This window comes from Maylandia zebra, linkage group LG9, assembly GCF_041146795.1.
Source record: "Maylandia zebra isolate NMK-2024a linkage group LG9, Mzebra_GT3a, whole genome shotgun sequence".
NCBI lineage: Eukaryota > Metazoa > Chordata > Actinopteri > Cichliformes > Cichlidae > Maylandia > Maylandia zebra.
The window spans coordinates 33,691,271-33,716,694 of NC_135175.1; the positions used below are offsets into that span (position 1 = coordinate 33,691,271).

A 25,424-nucleotide genomic window follows, 5' to 3' on the forward strand; every position below is an offset into this window, starting at 1 on the left:
AACACAACGGTGGCCCAATAGCAGACAGAATTCCACTCTGTAGAGTGAGTGGGCAATCATAATGAAGCAGTTGGTTTTATTTTGTGGATTCAAGCTGCTCTTCATATTTTTGGCCACCAGATGTCACCAGAGAGGACTATGTTGAAAAGCTTCGAGTAATGAACCGTTTTTCAATACAAGCCTCAGTGCTTCAGAAAGCTTCATTTGGCCATCACTCAAGGGCGTAGATTTGGCATGGACGGAAGGGACATGTCCCCACCAATAATTTGATCTCTTCGAGTAAAGAAAAACAAGCCCGATAGTAAGAAAAAAATGATCTGTCAGCGTCTCGGTGCAGAAAGAGTTAAATTATGTTCTCTACTGGAGTCCTACGTCATGTGACAAATATGGCCAATGTGATTGGATGAGCCTTTCAGGGAGCTCTGTTTAGTTTCAGCAGCGGCAAACCTGCGCTGCCAGGAGGAGAGGAGGATGGCAGCGCAAAGGAAGAACCTGGATATAAGAAATTGTTTTTCAAAGAAACCTGTAAGTCACGTAAAGTCAAGTTCACTCATATAATGTGTCCGTCACAATAACATTACAGGCTATGCTAGGCCATACATGCCAACACTCACGATTTTTCCGAGAAATCCCGAATTTCAGTGCCCCTCCCGATAATCTCCCGGGGCGACCATTCTCCCCCCAATTTCTCCTGATTTTCCACCCGGACAACAAAACTGAAAACCATATCGCAGACCGGCCCAGCCAATTCCAGTTTCCAACAATGGCTACTATTACTGCAGCTACTTAGTTTTAATATTACTCTTATTACTCTTTCTGGGTCGCAAAATAAACTTTTAACACATTTTCAGGCGAGAATGTAGCTGTGTAAACGTTAAATAACATAAACATGTTATTGTTTGGCCTTTTTCAGTGCTTTAGTTGTGTTTTATTTGTTGGTGAGTAAAGCGTTTTGTCTGAGACTAAAGTTATTAGATTAAATTAGATTAAATAAAACTTTATTAATCCCTCGGGAGGATTCCTCCGTGTTGGAGGTTCCATTTTTTAGGGCAGAAATACCGTGGTAACTCGCATATCTCACGGAGGAATAAACCACACACACGTTGTTAGAGTTTTACATCAGAGGCACACGCCTTCCTCTGTGCCATCATTTATTGCACACACACTTCCGTATTTATACCTTTCAGATTAAGAACACATACATATATGATAGGGCAACTGTAACTGTCCCTGAGACAGTTAAAATAAAGTTGGTTATTTTGTGTTTCTGTGATAGATTCATGCTTAATTTAGTTCATTTATTTATAAGATAAGATGATAAAAGTGTAACATCAATTAAAAAACATGTCTAAAATATGTGATTACAAAATATGGGTTTGTTAAATATGTAAAGTGCTGTAAAGTTTGTATGAGGTAAAGTTTGTAATTGTCACATGACCAGAGTTTGGTTGAGAGCACAACCACGGCATTGTGGAGCTAGCATGGATACGTGGCTACAGATGCATCTACAGCCTCAGCGTTAATGTTATTCTGCATGTGGTCCAAGAGGCGCACACGGTATGGTTTCATGTATATTGTTTGTATAATGTTGCATACGTGTTCTACACTGGTAATGAGAGGACATTTTTGTGATATCCATTATTGTGCATTTTTTCTGTTCTGCTTGCACAAGACTGTTTATGGACATTTATGTTGTAAACTTTGTGTTTCTTCAGTTTTCACGGTGTCTGAAGACAATAAGAGTGAGAGAGAGAAATAAATTTCCGAAGACATCAGTATGATGCGTGGCCATTCTTTGTTGGACCCCTGTAGTTACAGTGAAAACGTACCGCCAACGTGGCTGGAAGTTCGACGTTAGAAGCAATGCATGTTCCAGAATAAGAAAAGAAGAAATGTTCTTGACAGCGCAGTGTGTGTGGTTCGAGAACACAACGGAAAAGAGGCTTGCAAACTTAAAAAGAGGAAACACCATTATTGGCGCTTTGGACGGCAACGACCATGACTTCACCAATAGAGGGCGACATTGACCATCATAAACTACAGCTCTGCAAATCTCTGCCGCTGCACACAGCAAGAACTGTAAAATCCCTGGCGGTCTTCAAGGAAAAGATAACAGCTCTTCAGTCAGCGCCAGGTTGGGCTGTGATATATCCACAACTTCATGGAGAGGTTTGGAGTTTGGAGAGGTCTATTAAAATAATAATTTATTTTGTTTAAGAAAGGTACTGAGTTAAAGGTAACCAACCTGTCATTATAGCCAAAGTGTTCCCTTTTATTTTACAAGTGGTGTTGTTTAAAGTGTTCTAAAAATGTTTAAGAGTTCAACTTAAAAGAAGAATAACAAGGGGTGTAGTTAAGCAAATTGTTGCAAGAATCAGATTGTACTGAGAATTGTATATTTGCCAGGATCGCATGTACATATAGCAACAACTTGTTTATGCAGCAGGTTTGCTGAAACATGCACAATGTCAGTAAACACAGAAAAATCACAAATTGAAGAATGCAGAGAACAAATTGATTCCCTTAAGGAAGAGCTAAGTAGATTGAATGAACAATTGAAATTACAGACTGATGATGTTGAAAGGGAGAAATTGGAGTTACTGATAGGTGCTATTCATGATAAAATAGAAATCCAGCTGATAATGTTGAAGAAGCCTGCCTCTAATACTTCAAGACTAGAGCCCAGGAAATCCTCAAGGGAGCGAAAGTTAACGCCCAAAATGCTAGAACTCAAGCAACAAGAGTTCTCTCAGGAGAGTAAATTTATCAAACTATATGAAAGCTGGAAAGAACAAGTTAAAGCTACACGTTCCAAACTTAAAGATGAGTGCTCTGACCAGGAATTAGCTGACATGATGGATACTGTCGAAGGGCTAGAGTCACAAGTGAAAAATACATACGAAGATATGAGATCGCAGTCAGCCCCTTCTACTGAGACTAGAAGAAAAATTGATTCCTGCACAGCAGTAACAGCGGACTTGATGAGAATACTTAAAGTACGTATGAGTGAAGTGGGGCAAGAAGAGTTTGATGCTAAGGCAGAAAATGCGAGACTTCACATGGTGCTAGACAGAGAATATGCTCAGTCAATATTTGGGACTACAATCTCCCGACCTTCTGTACGTAGCTGCCGCTCAAGCTGTCTATCGGAGCAGCAAAGCATCAATGTAAAAAAGGCAGAGTGCGCTGCACAGCTTGCCGCGAAGCAGGCTGAGATAGAGATGGAGGAGGCTATTGCTACACAAAGGCAAGAGCTTAAAAGACTAGAAAATCAGCGAGATCTTCAGGTAATAACTGCAAAGCTAAAGGCTTATTCTCAAGCAGATTCAAGTGAAGCCTGTGGAGAAGACAAAAGCGCACACAGTGCGGTAGTCAGTTGTCCTCCATTAGCTCCTGAAGAAATCATACCAGAGCAAACCTACAAGAATAATAACAATAAACAACCAAACAACAATGAGTCATTGTTAATGCAAGCCTTGCATGACACAATGGTCCTCACCAGACTTCCTGCACCTGAGCCCCCAGTCTTCTCAGGGGACCCACTTAAGTTCTTAGAGTGGAGCACTAGTTTCAAAGCTTTGATAGAGCGGCGATGCACAAATCCAGCTGACAGGTTGTTCTACCTACGCAAATACATCAGTGGAGAAGCACGGTCTGTATTGGAGGGAAGCTTTTACAGAAAGGATGACGAAGCATATGACCAAGCTTGGGAAGCTTTGAATGCTCGGTATGGCCACCCCTTTATAATTCAGTGTGCATTTAGGGAAAAACTGAACAACTGGCCAAAGATTGGTTCAAGAGAGTCGCTTAAACTGAGACAATTCAGTGATTTTCTGACAGCCTGCAGCAATGCTATGCCATACATCAAAGAACTGCAGGCGTTAAATGACTGTGAAGAGAATCAAAAATTGCTCCAAAAACCTCCTGACTGGGTGACTTCTCGTTGGAATCGTCGCGTCACAGTGCAGTTACAGCAAAAAGAAGAATATCCAAGCTTCAAACAATTTGCTGATTTTGTTGCACAAGAAACGGAAGTTGCATGCAATCCTGTAACATCATTTCATGCCTTGAAACACACTGAAGAAAGGTCAGCTAGAGACATAAAGCGTCCAAAGGCTAATGCATACATCACAAATGTGAAAGCATCAGAGAGAACAACCACAGGATACAGCGGAGTGGAGAACAATTCAAATGAGCCTGATATAGAAAGAAAAGCAAATGCTTTGCCATCAAACTCAGTCACATGTATTTGCTGTGGAGAAAGCCATTCTATTCACAAATGCCAGACCTTTGCTAAAATGTCCGTGGAGAACAAAAGAAAGTTCATACTTGACAATAACCTGTGCTTTGGTTGTCTCAGAAGAGGACACAATTCAAAAGACTGTAAGCGTAAGGCGACTTGCGGGGTTTGTAAAAAACATCATCCAACAGCTCTTCACGAAGACCGTCCAAAGACTCCAGTGAACACATCATCACATAGAATGCAGGCAGAAGAAAACATATCTGCACTTTCTTGTTGCATGGACAGAGGAGATGGTGGGAGCACATCCATGATCGTGCCTGTGTGGGTTTCTTCAACCACCACTCCAGAGAGAGAGACCTTAGTGTATGCTCTATTAGATACACAGAGTAGCAACACTTTTGTAGATCAAGGGGTATGTGAGGAGATGGGGATGAGTTTAGAGCCAGTGAAGTTAAAGCTAACCACTATGATGGGAAGAGATTCCATTGTTCAGAGCGAAAGAGTTAGTGGGCTCAGAGTTAGAGGGTTTTCCTCCAAAAGCTTTATCAACTTGCCACTTGCCTATACCAGAGACTTCATCCCACTTGAACGTTCACACATTCCCACCTCTGAAACTGCCAAAAGATGGGAACATCTAATCAGAATAGCACAGGAGATGCCTGAGTTAATGGATTGCAAGGTCAGGCTGTTAATAGGCTACGACTGTCCTAGAGCACTGGCACCACGGCAAGTAATCGCGGGAGGTGACGAAGAGCCATATGCAATCAAGACAGACCTGGGCTGGAGCATTGTTGGCAGTTCACAAAAAATGGCAACATCAGCAGAAGTGACAGGCCTGTGCCATCGCTTATCTGTTAAGGAACTTCCACCCTTGACACCAGCCACCATCATCAGAGTGCTTGAGTCAGACTTCAAAGACACAGCTCCTGGAGAAAAGAGCATATCACAAGATGACATACAGTTCATGCAACTGCTAAATGAGAAAATACACCAGAATGCTGATGGGCACCTAGAGATGCCACTTCCCTTTAAGGCACGCCCTCAGCTGCCAGAAAATAAGCGTCTGGCTCTGGTGCGACTTAAGCACCTGAAAGGGAAGTTTGAGAAAAATCCCAAATTTAAGGACGATTATGTAAGGTTCATGGACAATGTCTTCAAGGAAGGTGATGCTGAAAGAGCTGAAGATGATCCCAGAGAAGGAAATATGTGGTATATTCCACATCAAGGCGTCTATCACCCGAGAAAACCGGAAAAAATCAGGGTTGTGTTTGACTGCTCTGCAAAGTACAGTGGCACAGCTCTGAATATTGCATCAAGTCTATACAGATGTTTAGAGACATAATGCAAAGCATGTTTGTTTCTTATGGCTTACAAATGTGTTTGCCTTTAACATAATTTACATTTCATTTATACAGTTTCACAGACAAAACAATAAAATAGGTTTCCTGAACTGTTCTTCATGGCCCAAATTTTGAATCCTTTTGAGGGTGATGCATTATCCAAGAAGGTGGGCAATTTGTTCATTGATCTCTGACCCTCGCTGACTATGACGCCTCCTAATTCTGCTTCCAGCCTTGCTGATTAATTTGGTCTTCCTTTTGGCATCCCTGTCACTGATGCTGTCACCAGTTGTACACAACATCTCTGTTTGTCCACCAGTCTAATCTGTAATTCAGGTGAACCCAGAATTACATGTATCTTTGTAATGTTTCAAAAAATATACACTATATGTTGATGGGCATTGTCACACTTTTCTTTCCTTTATAAGTAAGAATCTCTATGGTTTTAATGACAATTCATATACAGATTGTGGAGGACATTTAATTCAACACTCTAAAAAGTTCCTCATCTGCAGACTATAGTACAATTTCAGCCCACCGTTAATAAACCCATCCAATGCAGGGTTATCAGAGAAATTATGCAAATGTTATGTTTTTATGTACTGGTAATCTATTTATCATTTATCATGATTCCTGCTCTGATGATTACGTTCTTCTACTTCTGTAATTTTAATAGATAAAGGATGTTGAACATTAAGCTCCAAACAGGATGAGTGAGGAAGACCACAGAGGAGAATCATGGATGTAGTAAAAGAATACATGCAGTTGTTTTTTTTTCATGGTGGAGGAGCAACTTCTGATACTATCTTAAAGAAAAAACACATCAAATTGAAGAGTAAAAATAATGACAACAATATGTCTACATTTTTTTATTAATTCCTTAAAGTAAATGCAGTCTTGTCATGGTCAGAGTTGCCCACTCATATTTAACTAATTCAAATACAATTACTGCATATCAATGCTTATGTTCTAATAAAAGGCATTGTTTAATACTTCTTCCATGACAACCCAAATAAATCAATGATAGGGAAACGGGAAGATTAGTCATCAGGCAAGGTTTACTGTTCATTTACCATGCCCTGATAACAGTAAGCTTAACAAAAGAAAAATGTTGGGGACGAGAACCAGGCGGCTGAGCCAGATCAAAGACATTACTAAAACAAAAAGACGCCAACAGCTTCCCTAAAGTGGAAATAAAATAATATGCAAAACAAAAGGCCTGTGTACCTGCTTGACACATAAGATCAGTCACAGGACACAAAAGTGTCATCACCTGCCTAACCCAGTGTTTTTAACACTTAAAGCTCAGTTGAATGTGTTTGGGGTACCCCGATCTTATCTGTCCAGCCTCACACCCAAACACTCTGTTCACACACATAGACACCTACTAACAAAAGTTCAAAGACAGTCTGAAGCCAACCTGCTGGCCTGGGAGCTGGTTTTTTGAAATTATCCCAGGCAAGCGATTGGTCTACTGTTCCCCAGATCAGCCAATAGAGACGTGCCAATTACCTTTGTATTGAGTGTATTGAGTATTGAATGAGGCTTGACACCTGAAAGACAAGAGTAAGAGAAAACAAAGAGCTGGGTACCATGGCATGTAACAGATGTTGTTCCATGCTCATTTTTGATTGTCTCAGTAAATATGTTAACTGCAAAAACATTGAAAATCTAATTCAACTCACTTGTTTAATAGAAAATAATATTTTCCTTCTTGTTCGTTAATTTTCACGTCACTCTAAGTAATAGTAGTCTTAGAAGTATAAAAACAACTTCCAATTCTCATAATTTATATGAAAGTCTTTAATCACATCTTTTACAATATATTTTAAGCAATATGCTTTTGCCTTTTTCTCTGACACTCATTGTCTTTAACATTAATATTATGAATTACCTATACAATATCTTGCCTTTTGATTACAGGTTTCATAATTTTTTTTTCATACTGTAACTCGTAGAAATATTTCTGCCAATACTATTTTGATTATATTTTATACATGAAATAACAAGGTCGTACATTGCCTTAACATTTTTTAGTTTTTGCTTCATTATTAGAATTAAATTAGTATTATTTGTTAATTCAATGCAAACTGATGTGTGGGACAAGAGTCACATGACATAGAGCCAACCCACTTTTGATCTTTCGGTATTTATTGAGGTGTTGCGTTGCACGGACAGATAACGTAGCTTTCATTGCGACAGGAAACGTTTATATGTGGTTACGCTGTCATTACATATAATTATTATTAGTACACTGAACTTTTCATCGAGGCCTACGTGGACTAAAATTTTTGGTTTACCCACCAACAATAAAATGGAAAGGTGAGTAATTAACACTACAAATGGGACTATTAACAAGAAACGAGCACATTCTAGCCATTTAATGCCAGTTATTTTCCTCAGTCTAATTACAGAAAATTGTTTTAGATTGTTTGCGCTTTGTGTATAGTCTTCGTCCAGAAATGTGTCTAAAATCATAATTTTTAGAATTTGAAAACCTCAATAATATTGATATACTAACCAATAGAGAGCATATATAGAGATATAGCATATACCGAAGATTAGATTTTGTACTCTTAGGCGTACATTTAAAAGTAACACCCTCCAGTTAAGCTTAGTGAAAACTGCTCAGTCCTTTGACTTTTGATGTTGTATCTTTTCCAAAATATATATATTCATTGAGAAAAAGAAGTGATAACACATTCAGATAATTGAAAAATACGTAACATTTTGTAGTACGAAGAAATACGTTAAAACAAAATCAATGTTTGGTTGCATTACTTGTAAAAAAAAACAAACATAATAAGTAACACTGTTCACCATGATAAATAACTCATCTTACAAAAATGTTTTTGTCACGTAAGGTCATAAATTCTCTTTTAAGCAAAGATTTGCACTGGGTATTACCAGAATTTAATCTTTCATTGGCTTGACACAATGACTCTTTCAAGTCATGGTGATTGTGATAATGATTGTAAAGTCCGTTCAGAGCAACGGTCTTTGTACTATATGTGTCTTTTTCTGTGTGACTTTTATCTTTCATTATTATATAAATGTGATGTATGTTATGTTCACAAAGTGAATACTTCAAAATGAGGAGGACATGCTACAACAAAACAGACTGGGTGAATGTGAGACTTCGAGGAGGAGTACTGACACATCCATTTCAACGGGATGGTTCTAGCTGCGGAGTAATGGTCATCATGGTATGGTACAACATTAACGCAATAATATTTTTCTGTGAAATTAGATAAGAAGATGGGGTGGGGGAAGTTAAAATAATCTTAAAAGGTTAAATTGTGTAAACAGGAAGTGTAACATTTGCAGATGTTTTCAATTAATTGTTTTTGTTGTTTTTTTTTTTTATTTCAGATGGCCAAAGAAGTAATGGAAGCCATCCATCCATCCGCTTCCGCTTATCCTTTTTCAGGGTCGCGGGGGGCACTGGAGCCTATCCCAGCTGTCATGGGGCGAGAGGCGGGGTACACCCCGGACAGGTCGCCAGTCTGTCGCAGGGCTAACACACAGAGATTTTTGACGACAAAAAAAGAGATGGCCCAGGCACGAAGGACATTTGCACAGACAATACTTGAGGCCTCCGGTGTGTAATATCTTCTTCAAATGGACATATTTATTTGTGTCAAACTGATGAACACTAACATATATATATATATTATGTTTTAGTATTTGACAGTGACAACAACTGTGTCATGTGTGCAACGGTGAAACCACCTAATCCAGGACCCTCCATCATTGACTGGGTATAGTATTTTTAAAAATTGTTTTATGTTATCTTCCAAAAAATATTTGACTCTGTGTCTTTAATGATTGTAATTGATTAAAACATAGAATTATTTATGTAATGTGTTTATGAAAGTTCATATGTTTTTGTTTACAGATCCAGTGTGATAATTGCAACCGCTGGTTCCATTCTGAATGCCTGGACATGACAAATGAACAGCTCAGCAGTGCTCAGAAGACAGAGTGGAAGTGTGTGCTTTGTGTAACCTAATTCCACATGCGGTGAAAGCTACTTGAATAATCTGTTTATAGTTGTTATTGGTGTTTTGAGGAACACATGTGTAAAACACAATGTGTATAACATTCTTGCTTTGTGCACGTACTTCAAGTATTTCCTTTTTGATTTTTTGGGTTGATTTGTGTGATGACAGATAATGAATAACAATATATCTAAACTGTGTAGTAGTAATATGAGAAATCAGTAATCTGAGAAATGTAATTTCTCACCCTGACCGGTTGAGGCAGATGGCCGCCCCTCCCTGAGCCTGGTTCTGCCGGAGGTTTCTTCCTGTTAAAAGGGAGTTTTTCCTTCCCACTGTTGCTCATAGGGGGTCATATGATTGTTGGGTTTTTCTCTGTATGTATTATTGTAAGGTTTAACTTATTATGTAAGTGCCTTAAGTTGACTATTGTTGTGATTAAGCACTGAATAAATAATGTCTAAAACTGAAGTTGATACTTGAGGTGGTGTGTGAATGACATTTTGAAAAATTTTAATTGTGTGTGGAAAGACATTTCTTGTAGTTAAGCAAATACTTCAATGAACTCATTTTGTTTGGTAATGGAATAGGATTTAATTTTATCAGAAATCCGTACAGTAATTTTGGCTGTGGATCACAGGGTGCAGAGTGGGGGTCACCCAGAGTCATAATCCAGTGAGATATCTGCGTCACCTCTTATAGTTTTCCTGTAATCTGAGATCAAAGATGAGAATATATAGAGTATAGTACAGTAAATTGTGCAAAGTTTACTATCAATTTTCTCAAAATCCGTACAGTAATTTTGGCTGTGGATCACAGGGTGCAGAGTGGAGATGGCCTAGAGTCATAATCCAGTGAAATATCTGTGTCACCTTTTACAGTTTTCCTGTAATCTGAGATCAAAGATGAGAATATATAGAGTATAGTACAGTAAATTGTGCAAAGTTTACTATCAATTTTCTGGAAATCCATACAGTAATTTTGGCTGTGGGTCACAGGGTGAAGAGTGGCGATGGCCTAGATTCAGAATCCAGTGAAATATCTGTGTCACCTCTTACAGTTTTCCTGTAATCTGAGCTCAAAGATGTCAATATATAGAGTATAGTACAGTAAATTGTGCAAAGTTTACTATCAATTTTCTCAAAAACCGTACAGTAATTTTGGCTGTGGATCACAGCATGCAGAGTGGGGGTCACCCAGAGTCAGAATCCAGTGAAATATCTGCGTCACCTCTTACAGTTTTCCTGTAATCTGAGCTCAAAGATGTCAATATGTAGAGTACAGTAAAGCAAAATGGGAAGATTTTACTATGAATTTTCTCAAAATCCGTACAGTAATTTTGGCTGTGGATCACAGGGTGCAGAGTGGGGGTCACCCAGAGTCATAATCCAGTGAAATATCTGCGTCACCTCTTATAGTTTTCCTGTAATCTGAGGTCAAAGACGAGGACAATAAGAGTACAGTTGAGTAAATTGGGTAAATTTTATTGTTAATTTTCTCTGAATCATACAGTAATTTAGGCTGTGGATCACAGGGGGGAAAGTGGAGATACACTAAAAATGGGAGTGGATTGTGAAGTAAAATAGTGTCAGGACACAAAACACTGCGTTTCTAAGCCAGTCTTCACCCATACCGTAATATACGTAAGAGTAGTGCAACCACATTTTCGGTGCGGCTGGCGGAGCGGCTAGCTTGACTGTGACTTCCTAAGTGAGGGCTCACTTGACCGCAGTCTTTAAGACGCCCAAGTCGAGGGTTGATGGTGTCATCAGTTTGTGCCACTGCTCTCTCGCTCCGGGATTATGAGGTCACGTGCCTTCACGCTTGTGCTTAACGAAGGACGGATTTATGTTTTCTTCTCCAGACCTTTTTTTTTTTGGTTGTTTTATTTGCAACGCTTGGGTTGTATGAACGCTGGGCGTTATGTTGTTGAGCCGCAGCCGTTCAACCGGGCTTTTATATGGTTGTTGAAGAAGGCGTATTAAAGAACCACCGTGGATTACCGATACCAGCGTGGGTGTGTGTTCTTCCGACTAGCCTGCTAGGTGTTTTGCCGCCTCCTCTCAACCACGCAACACAACCCGACGTTACAGTATGTATTGCAGCTGCGAAGACGAACGTACGTTCTCCTGTTAGGTTACAGCTGGTAGGAAGGTGCGTTCAGTGTGTCTTTGTAATTTTAAGTTTCCATGTCAAACGAGATAAAACAGTTATTTCTGGATGCGCACTTATTTGCTGAGATTAACAATGTGTTTTTGTAAACCACGTGATGATTTAAGTCATTTAATCTTTACAGAACATGTGAGCGAGGCTAAAAGAGCAATATTTTTATGTTTAGTAAACTGACGTTTCTAAATGTTACTGCTTTTATTTCATTAGTTCTGACGAGGACAGCTGAGTGATGTTGTTGGTGAGCTTGGATTAAATCATCTCTAAACAAAGAACTTGTCCTCGTGGTGACTGACTTGGGGAGTGGAGGTCAGTGAGCCCATTGTCTCTGCTGGTCCGACTCCAACTACAAAGCCGGCCCGCTCGCCCCCTCCTGAGTCTGAGAGGAGATCCAGAGTAAGTCAGTTATAACTACACTGGTTGCTTAACTTTATCATTTTCTACAGGGTCTCTCTCTCTTAGCTCACTTTGGTTTGATTTCTGCCTTCTGTTTAGCCTCTCTGTTTGTCTGCCTCAGGAACTTAATGTTTTATCATTTGAGTTACACTCTTTGTTTCCCTTCATATGAAGGTGATGTCTGTGGAGTGATCATGACTTCGTTAAAAATGCTGTTTTCCTTTTCCACTTCTCTTTCATATTCTTTCTGACGTCTTTTCTTGTGTAAGCTGCTAACTCTTGTGATGGACATTTCTTTATTTTATGTGTTGATCATATGTTTTGACAATATGACTTTAGTAATATCTATAGTACATTTTGTGTGACTTTGTTCTACATATAGGAAAACATCAAATAAGTATTTCACAGGTTATTCCACACACAGATGGGTATTGTGAGTGAGTTGGACTGACACTCCCAGGCACCATGAGACATTAGGCAGATAGTGAGACTCCTTATCTCCAGGGAGGAGGTGTTGAGATGAAATTATTTGAAGTGCCTCAATTCTATGCTGTATATTAACTAAAATGCCATATAACCGTATAGTGTAGTATTAAGTGGACATGGCCATGAAAAATAAAGGCATTAGACTACGTGTCCTTGGGGGGTAGAAAGCTGTAGACTCTCACCCACGCTTGCCTGTGAAAAAGTAGATAACAGGGGACCATCTTCTAGTGGAGATGCATTATAACTCACCTGTGCATTAGAATAAAAGGTGTTGATTGCAGCTGACAGTGTCTGCAGACTTTGATAACTGTGACACCCTCGTGGTTAATCAGAGGGAAATCTGAGTCAGTGTGGATTTGGTTGTACAGCTCTCACACATACAACCTGAACTGCACATTGTAAGTGTGATGTTCTTCAGATTTGAACAAAGTAAAAACTAAAAAACTTTTTATTCACAAGTTGAACTTTTACTACTTTTATCCCCAAAATGAGCTCACTTCAAATATTTACCACAGCATAGCGTCCCCAGGCACCTGAGACGTTTGGCAGATGGTGAAACTGTTTATCTTTGTGAGGTAAGAGGGGGCACTTGTGGATGAGCTGAAGATATAGACCTGATGTCACTGTTTGGGTTCTTTGTCATTACAGGAGAAAGAAGTGAAAGCAGGCCCAAACCTCAGCACATGGATGACATCAACCAAAAACATCCAGCACCAGAAAGTAAAGATGAGCCAGCGGCGATCCCTGTGGAAAAGACTTTTCCTGCTATGAAGCAGCCCAGAAGACGCAAGCGCGCCAACAGGGAGGACAGAAGCTTGAGCTGTGATCAGTGTGGAAAGACCTTTACTCAGAGATGCAACTTAAAATCACATCAGCTCGTCCACACGAAATTTAAAGCTTTCAACTGTGATCTGTGTGGGATGTCTTTTACTCACAGTAGCAACTTAAAAAGACATCAGCTGATCCACACCGATGTGAAACCATTCAGCTGTGATCAGTGTGGAAAGACCTTTACTCAGATTTTTCACTTCAAATCACATCAGCTGATCCACACCGGTGTGAAACCATTCAGCTGTGATCAGTGTGGAAAGACCTTTACTCGGATTGGTGGCTTAAAAACACATCAGCCGATCCACACCGGTGTGAAACCATTCAGCTGTGATCAGTGTGGAAAGACCTTTACTCAGAGTAGCAACTTAAAAAAACATCAGCTTATCCACAGCGGTGTGAAACCATTCAGATGTGATCAGTGTGGAAAGTCTTTTCAGGATAGAGATCACTTAGAGAGACATCAGGGCATCCACAGTGAAGTTAAACCTTTCACCTGTGATCAGTGTGGAAAGGCTTTTACTGAGATTGGTAGATTAAAAACACATCAGCTCATCCACAGTGGAGAGAAACCATTCAGTTGTGATCTGTGTGGAAAGTCTTTTACTCAGATGGGCAATTTAAAAGTACATCAGCTCATCCACAGTGGAGATAAACCTCTCACCTGTGATCAGTGTGGAAAGGCTTTTGCTTACGTTAGTAACTTAAAAAGACATCAGCTCATCCACAGTGGAGATAAACCCTTCAGCTGTGAGCACTGTGGAAAGTCTTTTACTCACATTGCTGCCTTGAAATCACATCAGCTTATCCACTCTGGTACTAAACAATTTGTATGTGGTGACTGTGGAAAGGCTTATATTGAGATCGAAAGGTTAAAAGCACATCAGCTCATCCACAGTGGAGATAAACCCTTCAGCTGTGAGCAGTGTGGAAAGTCTTTTACTCAGAAAGCTCACTTAAAAACACATCAGCTTATCCACTCTGGTACTAAACAATTTGTATGTGGTCAGTGTGGAAAGGCTTTTACTCACATGACTGGCTTAAAATCACATCAGCTCACCCACTCTGGAGTTACATCATTTAAATGTGGTCAATGTGGAAAGGCTTTTACTCACATGACTGGCTTAAAATCACATCAGCTCACCCACTCTGGAGTTACATCATTTAAATGTGGTCAATGTGGAAAGGCTTTTACTCACATGACTGGCTTAAAATCACATCAGCTCACCCACTCTGGAGTTAAATCATTTGTATGTGGTCACTGTGGAAAGTCTTTCATCCATAAAACAAATCTATTGAGGCATCAGAAAACCCACAAAGTGTCCTCCTCTGAGAAAAGTGGCAGACCAATGGGACATTACTAGGGCTGCCACAAATGATTATTTTGATAGTCGACTAGTCACCGATTATTTTCCCAATTAGTCGAATAATCAGATCATGCATCCATTGGACGTAAAATGTACAGCATGCATCTGCTCTTATATAACTATCATGAGCTTACAGCTTTAAGTGTTTAAGGTCTGTGCTAACTAAAAATAGAGACAAGGTGATAGTTTATTAAATTTTAATGAAATGTGCAGATTGTTTCGGTGAAGTTTAATAAACTCCTTGCTAGGGATGGGTATCTGTATCCGGTGCCATGACGGCACCAGTTCTGACATAAACGGTAGTAACCAGACCGAAAAGAAGCGCACATTTCGGTGCTTTATTTCGGTGCTTTTATTTTCCTGAGATGTCATACACTTTAGATTCTAGCCAATCATTTTATGTTTCCGAGGATAGTAGGCGGGTCCAGGTACGTACGTTCTTTTGGAGCAGAGCTACAGATTAAAAATGCCCAAGGCAAAGCGGTGAAAAGTCTGGCTGTACTTCACAGCAAAATATGCAAACTCAGCAGCCTGCAACAAGTGCTTTAAGGTGATACTTTGATACTGTCAAAGGAGGTAACACCTCGAATCCGATGAAACACCTGGCGATGCATAACGGTGTTTTTTAAAGCCGAAAAATGCGCCGTATTTGATAGCTTGCTGCGAGACCTCACACCGAGCACATCTACTGCGGGTGTGGTGCCTGTTATCGGACCCGGAGTTAGCAACATCCCCCAAAAACCCGAAGAGGGGAGTCCTGGCCCCTAGCCCTGCCAGTGTAGCAGAAATGATGATGCAGCAGCAGCCGTTCTTCTCTGCGTGAGTAGCTTAATGTTGTTCGTGTGTAATTTACGTTGAGTAGGCTAAACACGTTATTACATTAATGCATGTAAGGTGAACTAGCAAACAGCATATCTATTTGCGGCTGTCTTCTTGTTTGATGGCAGATACTCCCTTCACCCTGGCCAAAAAGGCTAAAATGACCAAAGAAAGATTGGAAAACAGTTAAACATGAGAGGTTTTTGGAGAAAGTTTGTGTTTTTTCCATTGATTAAGCACTGCTTCCAGCCAAGAGTGTTGCCATATATGCCCCATAGCTGCAGAAAAGACTAACATTGTTATCTTTTTACAAAAAAACAGCTGAACATGAGAGGTTTTTGGACCAATTTTGTGTTCTCCATTCTTTAAGCACCGGTTTGAACACCGTTTAGGCACCGGCACCGTTTCAAAAGTACCAGTTTGGCACCGGTATCGGATAAAACCTAAACGATACCAAATCCCTACTCCTTGCTATCTAAAATATAACAGGACACCGGAGTATATTCTCGAGCATCTCACATTTCTGATAATCAGCTGTCTGCTTGACGTTTTTTCAGCTGTGTAAAAACTATAACTTTAATCTCAGCCAAACCGATTTACTCAGGAACAAATAAAATACTGAAAAAAAGCAGAACAGTAACATTTTTAAGTTATCTAAGTGACTTATATATCATGTTTAACCTGAGTAGCGAAAGATGGCGGTGGGTTTGGAAACCATTTGCCGGGAGTCCGGTGTTCTCACCGGCTCCAGGGAGCCTGTAACCCCGGCTAGCTATCGAAGTCTCCGAAAACGTCGGAGCACTTTTGAAAAAATGTGGTGTCTTGATAAAGTGAGCAGATATTTGAAGTTTACACAGCTACATTCTCGCCTGAAAATATGTTAAGCGTTTACTTTGTGACCCAGAAAGAATGATAAGAATAAAACTGACTAGCTGCCGCCATTGTTGGAAACTGAGCTGTGCAATGAATTCTGGGACACAGCTTCTTCTTCTTCGGTGTTTAATGGCAGCTGTCATCCTTCTTCATGCAGTGCTGCCGTCTTCTGTTTCAGTCCGTTATTAAATCCTACTACTTATTCCTGCGTCTTTTGGGATCTTACAAAGCTTCAAACGACGCCTTGACTATTAAATTAGTCGTTGGCGATTTTGATAGTCGACGTAATCGTGACTAGTCGACTAATCGTGGCAGCCCTAGACATTACCCTGACGGGGTTCATTTGAACACAGTGGGAGAAACAGGGGTTTGAACAAAAGTTCTTCTGGATGCTGCGTCAAACTTAAAAAGCTTGAGATCAGGCTTCACAATTCAACTTGTTCCAAGTTTAGCAAGTTAAACTTCACTGGCTGTGTCCACAAACAGCATACAGAGAAAAAATTACTCCCATCATCTGATCACAAGAAAAACAAAATGTCAGAAGAGTTCACCTTCTGGGTCAAACTGTCAGACCTGTTACTGTTTATTTTAGGAGTCCCCAATCCCAGTCCACGAGGGCCGGTGTCCCTGCAGGTTTTAGATCTCACTCTGGGTCAACACACCTGAATCACATGATTACTTCATTACCAGGCCTCTGGACAACGTCAAGACATGTTGAAGGGGATAATTTAACATTTTTAAATCATCTATGACGGATCAAGGACACCTCTAAACCCTGCAGGGACACCGGCCCTCGTGGACTGGGATTGGGGACCCCTGGTTTATTTGGCTATTCATCGTGAGGTAATTATCAGTGTCAGTGCTGCGCCACTTCTATTGTAACTCACATGAAATGTGTTTTAAATGGGCTCTATTGTCTTACAATATTGTGTGAGTCTGTTTTGCTCCACAAAGACACAACCCCTCCTGCAATTTTTAATGTTACAGTAAAAAAAAAAAAAAGTAAATTGATAAATGTGTCATTTTGAAACAGGCAGTATGTGGAAAACTAAATATTTTCTTACCCATGTGTAAAGTTTTCAGTGGTCTGTGTTTTCTTACAGGATGTGAGTGTGTTTTGCTCCATGAAGAGACAAACCTACATTTTTTTTTATGTTGCAATAAAAATATTTTTATTGTAAGTCATAAATGTGTCATTTATGATAAAACTGACTTGCTGTCCCTTTGTTCTCGTGTACCTAAGTAATTGTGGGTAATATCTTGATGCATGCTCAATCATCCAGGTAAGGAAATCCCAGAAGTTGATTCTGTTCATCTGGACGTAGCGTTTTCAGTGGGACAAACGTTTCGTCACTCATCCCAGAGACTTCTTCAGTCTCAGCTGACTGCAGGTTTCTCCAATCTTATAAAGAGTACATTTGCATAATGAATGAACCCCCCCCAGCAGGCCTGAAGGTGCCTGCTGGGGGGGGGTGTTTCCATGACGAAGGACTCAAAACAATATCAGAGCCTTAGTCCAAACAATTAAAAAACCCGGCTGCACCTCCAGCAGCAGCGGCACACAGTCCAACAAGCCAAGTTCTTGTGGCCAACCTGGTTGGTGGCAAATCCGGCAAGACCGTTTAGGCAGCCTCCCACGGGTTCAGTGGCACCAAAACGGTCTAGGCGGCCTGCGATGAGACCAGTGGCGGCAGCATTGCGGCTCAGGCAGCCTGCCCCGGGTCCAGTGACAGTGGTGTTACAGATCAACCGGCCTGCCCTGGGTCCTGTGGCAGTGATAACATAACGGCTCCGGTGGCTCTCAACAGCTCCTTAGCTGTTGGCCTGGAAAGTGGCCAATGATTATTGGTCTTGGCTGATGGCTGGTGTTTCGCTGCTGGACTCGGAAGCAGCGGTGCAGTCGGTGCTGGATGAGGAAGCGGGTGTGCAGGTGTGGTAGGTATGGACAGCTTGCAGACCCCCGGTGCTCAAACCTCCGACTCAGGCAGAGCGGGACCATCCGGTGCGCAGATCCTCTGCGCTCAAACTTCCACCTCAGGTTGAGCGGGCACCTCTAGTGTGCAGACCCATGTAGCTCAAACCCCCAGATTGGGCTGAATGGCGCTCTCTGGCGCACAGACCCTCGGCCCTTAAACCTCTAGCCTGGGCTAAGCAGCCCATCCGGCACGCAGACCCCCGGAGCTCAAACCTCCAGCTCTGGCTGAGCAGACCCCTCTGGCTCGCAGACCCTCGACCCTTAAACCTCCAGCTCAGGCTGAGCGCTAATGCTAAGCTCCATTCCCAATCTGGATAGTTATCATCTGGTTATGTCTGGGGATTACAACCTGGTAATGGATTCTGTTTGGGATCGCTCTTCCCAATCTTTACTAAGACCTGTTATGTGATGGCTGTGTGCAGGCAGGAAAAGGACCCAAGGTGCAGACTCCGGAGACAGATGTGAACTCAAAACAGCTTTAATGTTAAACTCAAATATAACATAACTGGAAAAAATCAAAATAAACTTACACCAGAGGACTGACAGAACACACAGCTAGGTAAACGGTAGATCACAACACAGACACAAACACAGGGCTCAAATACACAGAGGGAGCAATCAGGGAATGGGTAACAGGAGGGAAGCACAGCTGGGGCAAATCAGGCCTAACGAGACAAGGGGAAGCAAAACCAGACACAGTAACATCAGACATGGACTTTCAAAGTAAAACAGGAAACCCATAACACAGACTGAACAAAAGACACAGACTCACATGCAAGCACTACAACAGAGGGAACAGAGACGTGGGACCAGGGCAGACACAGACACTGACTGGACACGGGGATATAGCAGACAGGGGAGACAGAGCAACTAGAGAAGACAGAGACATAAACCATAAGACAGAACTCAAAGAAACCAAAGACTAGAAATAATAAATAATAAACTCAAAAACCCTGGGTCAACGACCCAGGCATCCTAACAAGACCATCTAAATCTGTGCAAACAATTCAGTCGTTCGTAGAGCCACATAAACTTGTAGACCCTTGGAGATTTAAGTATCCCACTAGAAGGGAGTATTCATTTTACTCTAATGTGCATAAGTCATTTTCTAGGATAGATTTTTTTTCTGGTTGGCCCCTACTTACTGAGTGCTATTACAGACTGTAAATATGATCCAATTGTCATTTCTGATCATGCCCCGGTTACAGAGGTGGGTCGAGTATCCAAAAATTGTACTCAAGTAAGAGTAGCATGACTTTGAAATATTATTACTCAAGTAAAAGTGAAAAGTAGTCTTCAAAAAAGTTACTCGAGTAAGAGTAAAGTACTTGGTGAAAAGACTACTCAAGTAGCGAGTAACTGTTTGAAATGTCCGATTTATTTTATAAATGCTATCAGACAAACAAAAATAAATAAATATACAAATTTTAGTATTTCCAAAAGGAATATATGTAAAAACATCAACAAAATAAGGCACAACAATTCTAATTTCCAGATTTTCACAACATTTTTCAAACAAGCTTTTTTCACCAATACCTGCAGTACATAATATAAATATATAAACAGTGCAAACAATTTCCAGTGACAAGATATGCTGTAAACTTTATATTCATTTTTGCTCCAAATGGCACAGCAACCTCAGAGAAAACAGAACGAGACATCTTCCTCATGTACATACAAGCCAGCTCAGTTCATCATAAATTGTATGGGTGTGCATCTATTTCTGCATATTTAGCAAACATGTGCCATTTCTTCACTCAGTGAGGTGATGGTTAAGCTTCAGCAGCAGTTTGCTCTCAAGGTTCTTTCTGTGAAGTTGTGACTGTTTAGCAGTGAACAGGAGTCCTGCATGACTGAGAAGTCCTTCACAAGCTCCAGATGCAGGAAGAGCTGTATTGCCTTTGATTGACAGCTTCTTGATGTGAGGAACGCCATGCAATAGATCCACACCTCCAGTGAATGGACATGAAAGGTACCGCTCCAGCCCTGCATCTGGCTTTCCTGACCCCATGGATCTATCATCTTAGTCGGTTAGGCTGCTGTTTGCGCTGGCATCATCCAGCTTTGTGTCTAGGTGATGTCTGATGAAGTTGAGACCTGTGGAAAGATGTATGGTTTTCAAAAGAATCAGGTCTGGTCATTATAGTGCTGTATACACTGCAAAGCTGCGGATGTTTGGCAAGAAGATTTGATCACACTGGAGATGTTTTTTACTAACTCTTGTAGAAAAACAAAATCTTGTCATTCATATCCCGCACAAACAGTTTGCAGTGAATTCCAGATTAAGTTTAAAAAAAGAATGCGTGCAAGGCGAAGCAGTGCTAGCCAATAGATCCTCCTGTTTGGCTGTTACTCTGGGAAAAGACGAGAAAGACTGTGATGGAAGCGTGACTGGAGCTGCGATGTAGTCTATATAATATTTATATTGTACGAATGTGATAATTCTGTATATTGTAATAATGTGATATTATATTGTTAAAAAACGTGAAAGGTATATTGTTAGAACAATATACTTTTCACTTTTCTTTTGCCTGGGTGGCAGCTCTACGCTTCCATATCCGAGGCTTTTCAATGTGGCCTCACAAAGTTATCACGACTACAACAACCATGAAAAGAGTTGGATGGACATTGCTGCTCAATCACAGCTGCCTGGTCAGTGTTTTTCATTAGTAATTTAGCAAAGTTGACAGTGGTGGTGTGTGTCTGTGTGAGTGAGTGAAAGACAGAGAGGGAGAGTGAGAGATTGATTTTGTAGGATAAGCATTAGAGCTGGGCGATAGAACAATAACGAAATGTATTGCGAAATAACTTTTTCTCAATAGAAAAATGAAACTATTGCGATAGGCCTCATCTCTCTTGGACTCTTAAAAAAAAAGAACAGCCAATCCAAATTAAGTTGCACAGAGAAGCGCTAATTCGTCATTTGGCTTTTGTCAGACTAAAGTAACTGTTAAAACTGTTTGAAAAGCTAATCTACACAACAAGGAGAGATTGAGAATTTCCTTTTAGTTCTCAGTTTATTTGATATTGACAAAAGTTAGTCAATTTTGTCTGTTCTTCTGTAAAACCAACTAAGATTTATTTATAGAATTAATATTTTGTTTCTAAGTGGAATTGACAATTTAGTCTGTTTTGTTTGTCCTATTTTGAAACTTAAACGCTTTAGCGGCTGCCTTTTGTGTAGTTTGCAATATTTGCCTTTATTTATCTGAAAAAGTCTCGTGTTCCTCAAGTACATGGGGGAACTGCGAACTGTGCTTCAGCGACTCACACATGCAGGAATTTTTAAAAGAACCAAGAGAGGCACTGAAAAGGATCTGCAACGGTGAGCTGTTTTGATTTGGGAGGATTTTCAAGCGGACCAACAGGGAAAGCCTCGCTTCCTTACTGCTGCAATTATTGGGTGCAGGTTCCTAGAAACTCAGTTTGGGTATTCTAGTGGGTGTTCTTCTTCGTCTAAAGGCGTAAATATGATGTGGGGAACATGAACAGAAGCAGTGACTGCAACACTGCATGGCAGATTTTAATCCCTACAGCATGTTGTGTCACCAGAAAGCAAAACTTTTCCTGTGATTTCTGGTAGATTTGTTTTTTTTGTTTGTTTGTTTGTTTTAGTACCAGGCTGATTTTGCCAGATAGGTTAGGGTTGTTTTCTTTTTGTAAGAGAAACACAGGTTTATTTTTTATATATATTTAGACATGTCCTGAACAAGGCCTAATATGTTTTGTTTGTAACGGTGCACTTAGGGGGAAAAAACCTGCCAGGTATCATCCCTCTGGGGGTGATATTTTGTGTGTTGATGATGTAAAAGCAGGCCTGCAAGATCAGGAGTAAAAGTGTTATAAAATACTTTAATTGAGAGCAAATATAAGGTGAGCTTCTCTAGATTACAATGGGCTTCTGAGAAAATTCACCTACATAGGACGCTGACCATATTAGATAGTAAGTCCTCTGTTTTAAAAGAATTGTAGCGATTCAATCCATTTCAAAAGCAATAAGAATAATTTTTATTTTTGGAATGATGAAATATTGCTGTCAGTGGATATTTAAATTCATGCGCGGTTTTCTACTATCAGCAATGATTGGTACGATTGCATGTGACTGGATGAATGCATGTGATTGGACTGTGGCTGGACTGATGATGTGGACTAAGTGTGACTGACTTGAAATTGTGAAGACGTTAACTATTTTAGCATTAGTCACTGCTAATGCCTAACCCACCCAAACAGTGAAAAAGGGTGGATGTATGTGCTTTTGTTTGCTTGTTTTTGCAGGAGCAGGAGGATGACAGAGACCAGAGGAGGGGAGACTGTAGGTTCACATGAGTGTGTGTGGGCCTTACAGACTTAACCCTTAAGCTGCTACTTTTCTGTGTTACTGATTTTGTGTGGAGAAAACTGTGTTTTCCTGGCTGCTTGTTGGTTACAGTAACACACTGTATTGTTGGAAAATGTTAAATGCTACAGGAGAAAAATGTGTATTCAATGTGAAACACATACTGTGTTAAAATCGGTATCACTCCTTTCACAGACAAGGAGGGTTGACCACATGATTTACAGCAACACCTCTGGAATCTGTTGATCCAGGCCCGACCTGCGAGGAAACACCACTGGCTAATGTTTTTTTTTCCCTCTCTAAGGGTTCTGGCGTCACGCAGGCAGACATGAGTGAAATGAAGCAGATTGTGCAGTGATTACTCATTATCATATCGTTATTCATTTTAAGGTGTTGAGCTCAAAGTGTGAAAACAAGTGAGTGACATTACTTAAGATAAAACTACTGTAACCAGTAACTTAATTAAACACATGGGATAATCCATGGTTTGAGCAAATTATGGTAACAGTAGTGTTTTAATGATTTGGGGAAATAAACTGCATATGACACACTTTTGTCTGTGTTGGATGCCTTATTACTCTCATAACCTACAGTTGTTCGTAAGTGTGAAGTTTGTATTTACTCACCAATTTTGGTTTCTAGGTAATTGTGGTGTGGATGCAGGCTCCAGGCAGAGCCAAGAGTTAGACCCACTTGACATGACATTAATGCTGATTTTAGTCTTTAACAGGGCTGAAGCAAAATTACTCCGGAGGAGGAGCCCTGATGTTGTCTGAGAATTTGTGTAACTAACCTTTTCCTTTTTGTTATTCTCCTAGTTCTGATGAGTTGACTCATGGGAGAGACCACGTGTCAAACGGAGGGATTCTAGGTTTAAACAATGTTTTCTATGTTTTCCATGAGTTTTTTCATGGTGTTTTTGTCCATGGCTTTTTACTGTGATTTGTGGGATTAACCGTTCATGTACAGGTATTAAACCTCTACAGGGGGGTTAAGTCCATGTTCAGATAAGGTTTTGATGATCTATAAGTAAACTTCACTGAACTGAAAGGAAAATGTGGTTTGAAGCCTGGCTTCTGTCAGTCTGCCCATGACTGTAGCTGCCTCCACCAGTGTGTGAATGTGAGAGTGAATGAATAGTGGCATTGTAAAGCGCTTTGAGGGTCTCGAAAAGTGCTATATAAATGCAATTCATTATTATTATTATTATGATGATGGTTGACATGTTTTCTAAATGGTTAGAAGTTTTTCCTCCTAGTGAAGAGATACAGGTGCAGCAGCCAGAGTATTGCTGGAAGAAATCATCCCAAGGGTGGAATCTCCTGACTGAGTCTGCGTGCTGATCAGAAGTCTTCAGAGACCCAGCAAGAACAGGGACCATTCATAACAGAGCTGACAGCCCAGGCAGTGGTTAAGGTCAAAGGTCATGGGGTTTGGGGCCCTACTAGTCATCATGAGAAGATTCCAGAACCACAGCAATAACCATAAAGCTGCGTTGGAACGAGAGGGTGAGGGCTGAAAAGAGCCCCCTCCTCCAACAAGAGCGTGCTGAGCTCCAACTCAGCGACTGCAGAGTGAGACTCTGTGGCACCCAAGAGGGATCAGCGAATGAATGCAGATCACATCTGCTTAAAACAGCCAATCAGTTTCCCTGGAAAGCTTAGTGTGTTTTCAAGTTACGGAGGTTGTTGTTGTGACGTTAATAATCATTTTATAAATGATATGCATTTACATGATTCTCCGAACATCACAAACTCTGTTAGAGTCCTGAGCATGAGTAAAAGTGATTGGAGTAATTATAGCATGCAAGTTTTACAGCAACTTGTGTGCATTTTGTAGGGTAGGTAGACTGATTATCTAGCATGTCAGTTCCTGATGCGTAAGTGCATTAGGCCCTCATTGTCTGAGTAAACATAGTGTGGGATTATAATATGATCTTATGACATGTTATACCCCTAATTAAAGATTGTGAAATCATTATGTAGTTTTAGTTTGTAGTATTCTCCTGAATTAGAAGAAGGTGATAACTATTACAGTTATTAAACTGATTTGTATTACGTTAGACTGCTGATTCAGTGTGAATGAATGATATTGTTTATGATGCATTATACTGCTGAGTTATAAGAAACACGGTTTTCAGAGAGTCAGGTCCTTGCTTTTTCTCATAGTGGAGGAGACAGAGAGCACATTCCACGGGAGACTACACCCCCACCGTTGTTGAAGGCAGACAAAATAGGGAGCCAAGGCCATAAGTCAGGCTCGCTAGGAGTTAGAAAGAATGTGAATGTTTAGGTTTTTACGACTAGGTGCGGGCCACTAGAGGCTATAAGAGTTTGAGTAACCCTCCACCAGTTTGAGATTTGCTGTGACCCTCTTCATGCATGTCTCCCCATCTGGATGGTTTATGCTCGTAAAGTGTTCAATTGTATGTAATAAAAGATTGTTGATTGAGCATTTGTACACCGAGTATTGTCCGTCCTTCAGCCCAAAGATCGAAAGAATTGGGAGATTTTAACAATAGTAACAGTCGTGAGTTCTTTTGACATGTGTACTCAATTTTGACACATTTGACACCGTAAAGATTGGATTTT

General features: G+C 40.5%; 2 protein-coding genes across 8 annotated transcripts in view; one reads left to right on the forward strand and one right to left on the reverse strand.

The window, feature by feature from the left end:
• The window catches only part of LOC143420382 (uncharacterized), a 118,234-nt gene that overhangs the window by 19,910 nt on the left and 72,900 nt on the right, over positions 1-25,424 (reverse strand). The gene's annotated exons all lie outside the window — the stretch shown is intronic.
• On the forward strand, positions 1,248-17,665 carry LOC112435290 (uncharacterized). 7 transcript variants are annotated; one of them, XM_076888463.1, is made up of 4 exons: positions 1,248-1,557; positions 1,716-2,186; positions 11,964-12,149; positions 13,284-17,665. In XM_076888463.1, exon 4 carries the CDS (start codon positions 13,319-13,321, stop codon positions 14,825-14,827), a length of 1,509 nt encoding a protein of 502 aa, XP_076744578.1. In that variant the 5' UTR covers positions 1,248-1,557; positions 1,716-2,186; positions 11,964-12,149; positions 13,284-13,318; the 3' UTR covers positions 14,828-17,665. The 7 variants fall into 7 exon arrangements, with proteins under 7 accessions (XP_076744578.1, XP_076744580.1, XP_076744581.1 ...); XM_076888465.1 differs by having other exon boundaries at positions 1,716-2,169; XM_076888466.1 differs by having other exon boundaries at positions 1,249-1,557; positions 1,716-2,134.

Bases quoted from the DNA above. Each gene is read 5' to 3' on its own strand.
- LOC112435290 (XM_076888463.1), top strand. From the start codon at position 13,319: ATGGATGACATCAACCAAAAACATCCAGCACCAGAAAGTAAAGATGAG.